The 10,271-nt window shown below is 60.5% G+C and overlaps 2 protein-coding genes across 2 annotated transcripts; one reads left to right on the top strand and one right to left on the bottom strand.

Annotated features, from left to right (window-relative positions):
• Nucleotides 1–690: 690 nt before the first annotated feature.
• ECI1 (enoyl-CoA delta isomerase 1) lies at nt 691–7,336 on the bottom strand. The gene is made up of 7 exons (XM_074840470.1): nt 7,205–7,336; nt 6,762–6,890; nt 5,879–6,006; nt 5,079–5,225; nt 3,628–3,749; nt 2,778–2,956; nt 691–1,219 (listed from the first exon to the last, which is right to left on the bottom strand). The coding sequence occupies exons 1-7, from the start codon at nt 7,245–7,247 to the stop codon at nt 1,053–1,055; spliced, it is 915 nt and encodes a 304-aa protein (XP_074696571.1). The 5' UTR covers nt 7,248–7,336; the 3' UTR covers nt 691–1,052.
• A 407-nt stretch (nt 7,337–7,743) lies between these two features.
• Nucleotides 7,744–9,708, top strand: PTX4 (pentraxin 4). Its single transcript, XM_074840469.1, has 2 exons — nt 7,744–8,013; nt 8,160–9,708. The coding sequence occupies exons 1-2, from the start codon at nt 7,885–7,887 to the stop codon at nt 9,414–9,416; spliced, it is 1,386 nt and encodes a 461-aa protein (XP_074696570.1). The 5' UTR covers nt 7,744–7,884; the 3' UTR covers nt 9,417–9,708.
• The last annotated feature ends 563 nt before the right edge of the window (nt 9,709–10,271 follow it).

The raw sequence follows: 10,271 nt of genomic DNA, 5'->3' as shown, positions 1-10,271 counted from the left end.
TTTAGAGTTCACCAAAGGCAACAAACCTGAAGACATTTTTGCAGATTCCTAAGAAATTACTCAAGATGCGCCATGCCAGTTGGCCATGTTACACAGACCCTCTGGAAACAGAAGGAAACAGCACATCAACTGCGCTTAACCCATATGGTAATGGGCTGCCCAGGACTCTAAGAACTCCACACGCAACTCTGGGTTTGTAAAAACAATTTAACTTTTATTTCTACTGCTTTATTCTTCGTTTTCTGCAGCGAAGGATGGAAGAAGGCCACAAGGCACGGCTCTCCCCAAGAGCCTCAGCTCCTTCGGGAGGCGATGGCTGATTTCTCACTCGGTTTGGAGGCGCTTCCCAGTGCCAGTGCCCAGTGAGCCCCATCCTGCCACCACCCCCCAGCAGCCGGCGGCAGCCACCAGCCCCGCAGCCCTCCCGGGGCCGCTCAGGTGTCACCTTCCTGCCGCAGCACCCGCTTCCGGGTGGCACCAGGCACAGCAGCTCCATCCATGAGCCCTGTGCGGGGGCTGCTCCAGGCCCCCCGGTTTGGAGAAGGCTCGCAGCCGGCCGTGCCCACGCCCCCCGGTCCACGTGGCTCACGGCAGAGCTCCCCCAGCCCACTACGAACCAGAGCCCGGGGACAGGCCACCAGCCAGTAAGTGGGTGACCACAGACAGGCTGGGGAATGAAGCATCCATCTCCTACCTCATCGAAGACTTTATTGACAATCTCATTTCATAATTTGCTGCTGGACAGGAGGGAAGACATCCAAGGAGGATATGCAAGGAGGATATCCAAGGCTCGAGCCACAGCGGTGTCAAGACCCTCTCCCTGTCCGTTCCTCGGGGGAGCTGAGCAGGCAGCTCTCCCTGCTCTCAGGAAAGGCAGTGGTGGTGTCAGGCACTCTATGGGGACTAAGGGGAAGGGGTGGTGGGGGCGGCCAAGGGAGCAGGCAGCACAACTGCTGGTGCTGCAAACGGCTTCACTGTGAAAGTCTACAGCTACTGCAGTGTTTCGGAGGGTCACTCGAGCTCCTGGGACCAGGCCCCGGGCAGCTGGCTCCTTAGCTCTTCTTCTTCTTCAGCATCTCCATGTACATGCGAAGTGACTTCTGGATGGACTCTTTTGAAATGAAGTTGACGAAGTTCTGAATGTCTTCCTCCCGGTGAGCAACCAGGCGGTCCAACACTGCCTTCCTCATCATGGACTTGGTGAGCTGACGGGCATGGTCTGCGGAGAGGAGAGCAAGGATGGGGAATGTGCACCATCCTCACCCCTGACCGGCTCTTGGCCACTGCCACTGTGCGCAGGTGCCTCCAATATGGGAGGTACCGCACACCAAAGGGCTCTTTAAACCAGCAGGGAAAGGTGTAAGAAAAACCCACCAGCTAGGAGCTGAACTGGACAAATTATCATACAATAAATTATGATCCGTACCACTCAGTGGGGAAACAACTGATCTACTGGGACAGACGACAAAAAGTTGTGCATCTCCTTCTCTTTGCCCCCTCCACACCGCTGGACTCAGGTCAGCAGTAACTGAACAAAATTCTCCGCTATTTGAAAATGTTCTGTCTCTAAGCTCCCCCAACCCAATCCCTTTGGCCTCTGGCAAGACAGTCTGCTCATGCCAAACACGCTGTACAAAAGCCAGCAGCACCATCCCCTCGAGCTCATCCTGACAGCAGGCTCTGGGCCTGGGCCATTCCGCACAAATATGCTGAGTGCTGGAGCTGACCGAGGGCTCACACACACATCTGCTCACACACACACACAGAGCCACATGCAGTTGTGTGGCAGCACATCTGTTGCACAGATGTTGCATGCGCACTCTGTGTGCTTCAACCGTGTCAGTGAAATGGTGACCAACACCCGCCCGTGCACTGGGAACCCTGAATCGCTCCAGCACCTGTGTGCTACAGACACCTTCACCCGACAGACTCCTCCTGGCTCTGATTTAGGGCTCTGGGGAAGGATCTGCATGGTGTCTCCTGGAAGTCAGGACAGGACACAGCTGAGATGTGCTCCCCACTCTTGGGGGCTGAGGTGTCACTCTAACACCAGGACAGCAGGGGAGGGAACTGTTTAGGGACCCTCCTCCAGGGCTGACAGTCCTGGGACCCATCCACTTCTGTGCGGTTTCATTCAGATTTCTACAGAAAGAGCAGCCGAAGGGTGATATGCAGTTGCACCTTCCTGCAGTGCTCAGGAGGTGGCATGGGATGGGATAGCTCAGATCTAGCCCTGGCTGGCGGAGAGCCCTCTCCCAGCCCAGGAACTATGAGCAGCCCAAACACGCATGTGATGTCTGCGGCTGCTGTCTGTCCTCACACCCCCATCGCCACCCCCAGCTCTGCAGAGTGCTGTGAGTTGATCCAGACCACAAAGGCAGACTGGCAGCCACCCAGGCACTTTCACCCAGCCTGTTCCCTCAACTCCACGGCAGCTTTCCTGGGGTAACACCTCCACTGACAGACACAGAGATTCAGTCTGTATCTGGAGCTCAGGCACCTCCAGATTGACTCAGCAGGGCTGGCAGAGCCAGCCGAGCTGGAGCCACATGCCCTGCACACCCAGCATGGTGTCCTCCCATGCAGGGGCACTGGCAAGCCCATCTCTGTTAGCCCAAGGCTGCCTGGACCGCTGCGCCGAGCTTTCCTACCTCCCAGCCATCCACACCTTCCCCTTCAATGGAAACTGTTACGTAGCTCCCAGGTACCAGTCCCGGTACCTGTCCTTCCCACCCAGACCAGATCCCCTCTTCCTCTGTGGGTGGTGCCACCCTTACCGGGAAGGGCCAGCCACTGTGCCATAACGGCCGCAGCCTTCTCCTGGAGCTTCTCCTCTGGCACCAGCTCGTCCACAAGGCCAAACTTGTGGGCCTCAGATGCAGAGTGAAGGGAGCCCAGCTGGAGGGAGCGTTCAGCAACTCGATGTCCCACAGTGTTCACAAATGTGTCCTTAAACCTAGAAGAGATGGGAGGAACAGCCACAGTCAGGGAAAGAAACACCAAGCAGACACTGCACCCAGACATCGAAGCTAAGAGAACACTTGGTCCCACTCCTCAGGCACGGGTCTCTGAACAGCAGCTACGGGCTCAGCCACGCTGTGCTAAGCCAGGAGAGCACAGCCATTTTTGGTACTACCCCAACAGTTTCCTCTCCTCTCCATGAGAGCTGCTCAGTGCACATGTTCCAGCTGTGTCCACTCACTGTGACACGAAAGCTCCTTTCCAACAGTACATCTACACGTTCTTAGCGCAACCAAGGGCCTGTGTCTTAGTATAATAGTTTCTCTACACTTTCAGAGATCTCCACAGCTACGGGATTTTGCAGGTACACAGCGTGTATCCAGAGAAAAGCATATTCCCAGACTGAGCCTGACCAGGGAGATCTTCCAGCACCAGTTTTGGAATTAACTGCAGAGTCAGAGCTGAGGTCCTCAGTGGTGAAGGATGTGAGGACATTCTGCAGCCTGAAAGCTTTTCAGATACCGGCAGGATAGGACAGAGAAATGAGGTGCTGTCTCCTGGAGCTGCCCAATCACTGACACGTAAGTGCCAGCTAATAAACTACTTGAAGATTAACTCTTTTTAGAGACCTACACATGACACTAGAAGTGGGAAGCACTGGCCTACCAGAAGGGAGCCACAATGCCCAGCTGGGCCTCGTTCAGGCCGATGATGAATTTGGGGTTCTGCACCATGATCCTGTAGTCACACGACAAGGCAATGAGACAGCCTCCCGCCGGGCTGGACCCCTGGCAAAGAGAAGGAAGGAGTGAGTCTAGGTCATGGTTACAAATGGCCCTGTGCCCCAGCCTCGCTGCTCCCTCCAGAGCAGGGAAGACACAGGGTGACAGAGCAGATGTCCCCCAAGTCTCTGATTACCTGACTCAAAACAGCCCTAAAGATTTCTGATAGGCTTACCAGGGTTTATCTTTTCATTTTTCAATGCTCTTTGTTTCTTGCATTTTCCAGCCTGGAAATCTAGTTAATTGATCTGTGTTACCCAGGTTGCAAACCCTGCAGTGGAGATTTGATATAGCATTTTCTTGTAACCCTACATGAGCTTTTAACCCTACTTGATTTTGTAACCATAAATGCCACAGAAACAGTTCTGTCCAGGGACTTTGTAACACCTTCTGTCTGTAAAACTTCCATTTGTGACCGTCTTTGCCACAGCTTGCTGCTTGCTTAGCCCTGCACAGGATGCCTGCAGGAAGCCACTCAGAGACCCAGCTGCCTTCAAAAGAGTCTATGGACAGACACAGAACCGTGAGCTGCCAAACTGGCACTGCACTGAAAAATGAAAACAAGACACTAAGCAGGTAACAACCCACCTACGGACACTGAGATTCAGACAGCACTCCCCTGCTGGGCAGGAACCATGGCTGGAGGAGCAAAACCCGGTGAAAAAAGGGCTTACGACAAACCGCGCTGCCCGCAGCACCGCTGCCCACAGGGCTGAGGACAAGCACGTGCAGCAGGGCACGGCTGCCTCCCATCTCCTCCCCTCTAGCGAAGCCGTGCAATGGCCAAGCAAGTGACCCTGGGTGACTCCTACAAGTCTCATCAGTGAGGAAGCAGCCAGTGGGCAGGTGACAGGCATCCTTTGGGCTCCCCTACACCAACTGCTCGGCTTCTCCAGTACTCGTCTGCCATCAATGCCCCTCTGGGCTTTACCACAGGCCTACAGCCCTCCTCCGGGTCCTCCAGCCTAGAGGACAGACTCCCAGTCGAGTTCTTGAGGCAGGGTATGGCTCTTGCTGCACAAAACACCGCTGAGGGCACCTCAGCCCCCATCGGCAGGACGCGTGCCGTGCGAGCTATCCACTGCAGCTGAAATGCTGCTCTACCCAGCAGCGCCTGCAGCTTACATGGACCCTGCAACATCCCACGCTTCCACACCTCCCCAACCCCAACGCGCTGAACCGACAGACACGTGCTTTGTCCAGACATCCCAACAGACACATCCCTGTATTTGTTTCAGCACTGACAAGCCTGACTTTTTGCCTGTCTCTTCCCAAGCTCTGCAGCAAGTGACAGACCACGCGGGGTGACTAGGAAGGCGGCTATAAAGGACATACGTTGACTGCAGCGACTGTCACCATGTTGGAGCCATACAGCCGGAGCCACATCTCCTGCACGGCTCTCCAGAACTCGGCGTAGTGCTCCATGCTCTTACCACACATCTCGGTGATGTCCAGGCCAGATGAGAAGATGTTGGGGACAGCCTGTAATCGGGAAAACACAAACGTCACTGAGAGTCACTGCTTAGGGATAACGCTTTACCCCTCTAACACACTCGGCCTGGCAGCCTGAGGAAAGGGAAAGTAATAATTAAATATGACATAAACCAGGGTCCTTTGGAGTTCTGAAACAATCTCCCCACTGCTCCCACAGCCTGGATCATCCCAACACCACAGCCTGCAGGGCTAAGACTCTTTGCTTGCAGCACGATTTCTCATTATCAGGGTCCCTGTGCGGGTATATCTGCCACGCAGCATAAATCCTGTCCTGTCCCATCCCCAAGCACCACCTCATACCCACATCATGTGTGAAAATAAACACTGGCATTTCCTCTCAGCTCCCTCTGAGCAGTTCAAGAGATCTCAAGGGATGTGTCAGGTTTGCAGATAAGCAGCTTAGATTTTAATGACAAATGACAATATATGGTTATTATTCTTCCGCTAGAAAAGGGCACAGAAGAAAGAGCAGAGCCTTTCCAAGAACCCCCTCCCCTCCTTCCAGAGCTGACCAAAGCTGCCTCTTGGCCCTTCCGTGCCAGTGACCAGGAAACCAAGAGACCACACACGAGCAAGGGAAAGGCACCTGTGCCTGCCAAATGGCCCCACAGCTCGCACCCCGAGCTCAGGACAACACGTACAGATGTGAGGATCACGCCCCGGCATTCCCGGTTATTCTCCAGCTTCTCCAGGCTTATGCAAAGCTCAGTGATAAAGTCCAGGCTGAGGCTGTTGACCGGGGGGCTCTTGAACTTCATCGTGGCGACTCCTGTGCCACGGTAAACACAAAGACATCAGAACCTCCCACCACAGCAGCATGCACTGCCTTGCACAAGGGAGCTTCACCCGCCTCCACCCCTGGCTCTTCAAAAAGTCCCCAGAGCGGCAGGACGTAGGGCCCTGCCTTTGCCCAGGTCTGCCTGCAAGCCAGGCTCAGGCAGTCAGTGGCAAACCTGAAGCATGAACGAGCACACAAGCTAAACACTGAGCGCTTAGTCCGGGTGCTGCAGTTGTGCCCAGGCTGGGGGCAGTGTGAGGACACACCCAGGGGCCTGGCAGCTGAAAGCAGGTCCTGGGAAGCCTCAAGAAGAGGCACCCACGTCACCCTTTGTGGGGACATGGCCCTGTGAGTTATTCCTGGGAGCCGGGACCGAGAAATCCCCAACAGCTGCTCCCTGGAGGAGCACCTGCCACTCCACCAGGTCCCCAAAGCAGGGACCCCGCAGAGGGGATGACATGGGCAGGGGACAGGGCACAGGGTCTGCCCACGGTGACAGCTAGGGTGTGCCTGTGGCACCCAAGCAGCACCCAGCCACTTGAAGTGCCCACAGCCGGTGTGACTCCCGTCCCCAAACATTTCTCTCTGAGGGTGCTAAGCAGCTGAAGCTGGAACATCTGGGGCTTTGGTGGCTCTCCATGCCCAGGGCCACACGTGCCATGGGGCAGACACGGAAGGGGCCCTGCCTGTGCCCCACAACACCCCGTGGGTTGAGGGTGACACCGCAGAGGTGCCACCCGCCCTACCTGAGCTCTCGTCCAGCTCCACCAGGATCTTGTTGTTGCTGAAGGCACGACACGGGGCGAGCGGGAGGCCGGGGGGCCGCGGGGCAGCTGTGCCCCACGCCGGCGGCCGGCGGCACAGGGGCTGCACACCTGGGGGGACAGAGGCGTGTAAGGCTGGGCAGGGCACAGCCCCACGCGTGTGGGGTGTGCTCCCCAAAACTGCTCTTCACGGAAGGGTGGGGACACGGGGACATCCCGACCCACTGAGGGAGGACAGGGGGACAGCCCGACACCCAGCGGGGGTCACCCTGACCCACCAGGGGAGCGCGTGGGGCACCCTAACCACGGCGGGGACACACAGGGAGGGACCGCGGGGACGCCCCCACTCGCGTCGCGGGGCACGGGGACAGGGTGAGCCCCAGACGCGGGACGCGGAGCCGCCTCGCCCGCGGGACCAGGCGCACCTGACCGGGCGATCCGGAAGCCGAGGGCCCGCAGCGCCGCCATCTTCTGCCACCGGGTCAAGGGTACCGGGGGGGCCTCGGCCGCGTCAGCGCCCCGCGGACAGGCCGCGCCCCAGCGCCGAGCCCCGCCCCGGCCTGAGGCCCCGCCCCGCGGCCCTAAAGCTCCGTCTGCGGCCGGCGCTGCGGCGCGCGCGTGCTGCCGCCCCGTGGTGGCCCTGCCTGCACCCTTCCCTGCCTGCACCCTTCCCTGCCTGCACCCTTCCCGGCCTGCCCACCCTGCCCTGCCTGCACCCTTTCCACCCCACCCTGCCTGCACCCTGCCTGCACCCTTCCCACCCTGCACCCTGCCCCACATCCAGCGCGTTAGTCTGAGACTCCCCACCCCTCTGGGAGCTGCCCCGCACGGCTGGGCCTGCAGAGGCCGTGTGCCCACACCTTCCCCCCCACACACAGCTCAGCACCCCCTGTCTGGCCCCTGGCCCGGGGAGCTCCTGGGCTGGGGCCAACCACCCCCACAGAGCGCCTGGCCCGGGGCCGCGGGGCTGGGAGCCCCGGTGCTGGCGGCTGCTGGGGCATGCCAGCGGTGGCTGCGGATCTCATCATGGTGGAGGCCGCCCCGGGGGACACTGCAGAGGCCAGGACTGGCCCTGCTGTGCAGGCAGAAGGCATCCGGCAGCGGCATGGCGGGGACGGCACTGCCCCTCTGCCTGCTCCTCGCTGCTGCCCTGCAGGGTGGCCTGAGCCAGGCACAGGGGCCCCGGGCCCGCCCCGGCCTCTTGCTCCTGCGGCTGCGGCGGCTGGAGGAGCAGGTGGGTGTCCAGGGCAGGGAAGGGGCACAGCCTGGCCTGTGCCAGGAGACCACTTGGTGTTTTGGGCTGCGCCGGGGTTCAGTGGCGCCAGTACGGGCCTGGCATGGGGATGTGGGTTCACCCTACCTCACCCTGCTTCCTTGCAGTTTCACCGGTTCCAGGAGGTGACCCTGAGCCATCTCCAGAGCATCGCTGGGAACTACAACATCTCCTACAACATTGATGGACGCTTCCAGGTGCTGGCAGAGCAGGCAGAGGCGGCCGCTGCTGCCCAGGCTGCCCTGGGCACTGAGCTGGCCCGCTTGGCCACTGCCAGCCAGCGGCTGCACCGCAGGCTGAAGCGGCTGGAAGGGACAGTGGGTGCCTTGAGCCTGCCGCACCACCTGGTCACACACCCACCAGGTGCACCAATGGAGGCTGGCACCAAGCTGCATGGCCTGCTGGACGCTGCCCGGAGCTGGGGCAGTCGGCTGGAGCAGGAGCCGCAGGGCTGGGTGGCCCCCAGCACCCTCAGCCCTCGGCGCCCAAAGACAAGGCGGTGGCAGCAACGCCAGCAGGAGAAAGGGCATGGGCTGACAGTTGATGCTGAGGCTGGTGGAGCGCCCAGGGAGGACGTGAAGCCCCCTCGCAATGCAGCACCAGGAGCCCAAACCATGGCACTGGCGCTCCCCACCATGACCACGGTCCCCCAGGAGCAGCCACTGGCCCCCCAGCAGCCAGGAGAGGGTAGGTACAGGCCCCCTGCCCCAGCACCCTCCTCCCCAGCCTGCCGCACTGGCACCGTCCTGCTCTTCCCCAACACCTCTGCCGAGCACGTGGCCGTTCTGGGGCCAGGGCTGCACCGGGGGCTGCGGGCGCTGTCACTCTGCACCTGGCTGGCCTCCCCAGCCCCCCACCTCGGTGCCCTCCTCTCCTACAACACCGAGGACGGCAGCAGCAAGCTGGCCATGCGTGGCCATGGTGGGAACCTCACCAGCTCTGTGCACTTTGTCATTGGGGACAGGCAGTTCCGGGAGCTCCCGGTGATGCCGCTCCTGGATGGCAAGTGGCACCACCTCTGCCTCACCTGGTCCTCCAGCCAGGGCCAGTACCGCTTCTATGTGGACAGGCGGCTGCTGGCTGCTGGCTCCGGCTTCCGGCAGGGCTATGAAATTCCTGCTGGTGGCTCGCTGATGCTGGGCCGGGAGCAGGGCCACCCTGGCAGGGACTTCAGCGCTGCAGAAGCCTTTGTGGGTCACCTGGCTGGCTTTGCTCTCTGGAGCCGGGCTCTCCTGCCTGGGGAGGTGGCCAACATGGCAACTGGCCAGAGGCTGCCCCGTGGCCCCCTCCTCACACTGGCCGATGCCTCCCTGCAGGGGGGGGTGCGCAGGGTGGCATGTCCCTGCCTCCAGCACTGCCTCTGACAAGCCTGGCAGTGGGAACAGTGCCGGCTCCCAGCAGTCACGGCTGGCTTGGTGCTGATACCAGTACGAGCTGCATCCTCCTGCAGTGGTGGGACACTCAGCAGAGAGGGCGACTCAGGACCAGGACCACCAGAGCTGGGGAAAAGGAAAAGGGGTTTCGGCGGCCAGGATGGCAGAGGTGGGACTCGGGCCTGGGGCCTGTCCCAAGCCGGGAGGTTGTCAGCTCTTGCTCACAGAGGATGTACAGCCCAGACGTTCCTATTAAAATGCTCCAGGCAGAGAAGAAAATTTATTTCTGGTCTGTTCTTCACTGTAATGCTTGGTGCCACTTACAGCCGGGCAGGAGCTGCTCAGCACAGGCAGCCAGAGCCCCAGGCTGGGTCACATGCGGGTGACCCCTGCCTGTCCCCTGCCACCGCCAGCATCTGCCACTGAGTCAGACCCGGGGGGAAGTTGCAGCACGGAAAAGCCTGTGACCGGCAGTGAGCCAGAGGTGCTGGAGCAGCTCCCGCCTGTCCCGTGTGCCCAGGCCCCTGCCCCAGGGGCTCCTCGCATGGCGCGAAGATTGGGCCTGGCTGTGCTGCTCCGGGGGGCTTGGGCAAAGCACACAAAAGGCTCCCAAACGGCTGCCCCGCGAAATTCTCTGCCTGGAGAGTAGAATCAGCGCCGGCTCTGGCTGCTCCCCGCGGCCGCCGTGTTCCCCGGGGATGGCGGGGCCTTACGGCCCGGCCACGGCTGGCGGCCGGAGGCTGTGCGTGGGGCAAGGCCTTGCAGCGGCCCCGCTGCCTCCCGGCCTGTCCTCGCCGCCGCCGCCAGGCCCGCGGCGGGCCCCAGCAGGGCAGAGCCCACTCCCGG

Source organism: Strix aluco, chromosome 15 (genome assembly GCF_031877795.1).
Source record: "Strix aluco isolate bStrAlu1 chromosome 15, bStrAlu1.hap1, whole genome shotgun sequence".
Classification (NCBI taxonomy): Eukaryota; Metazoa; Chordata; class Aves; order Strigiformes; family Strigidae; genus Strix; species Strix aluco.
This window is presented reverse-complemented; position numbering and strand designations above follow the sequence as displayed.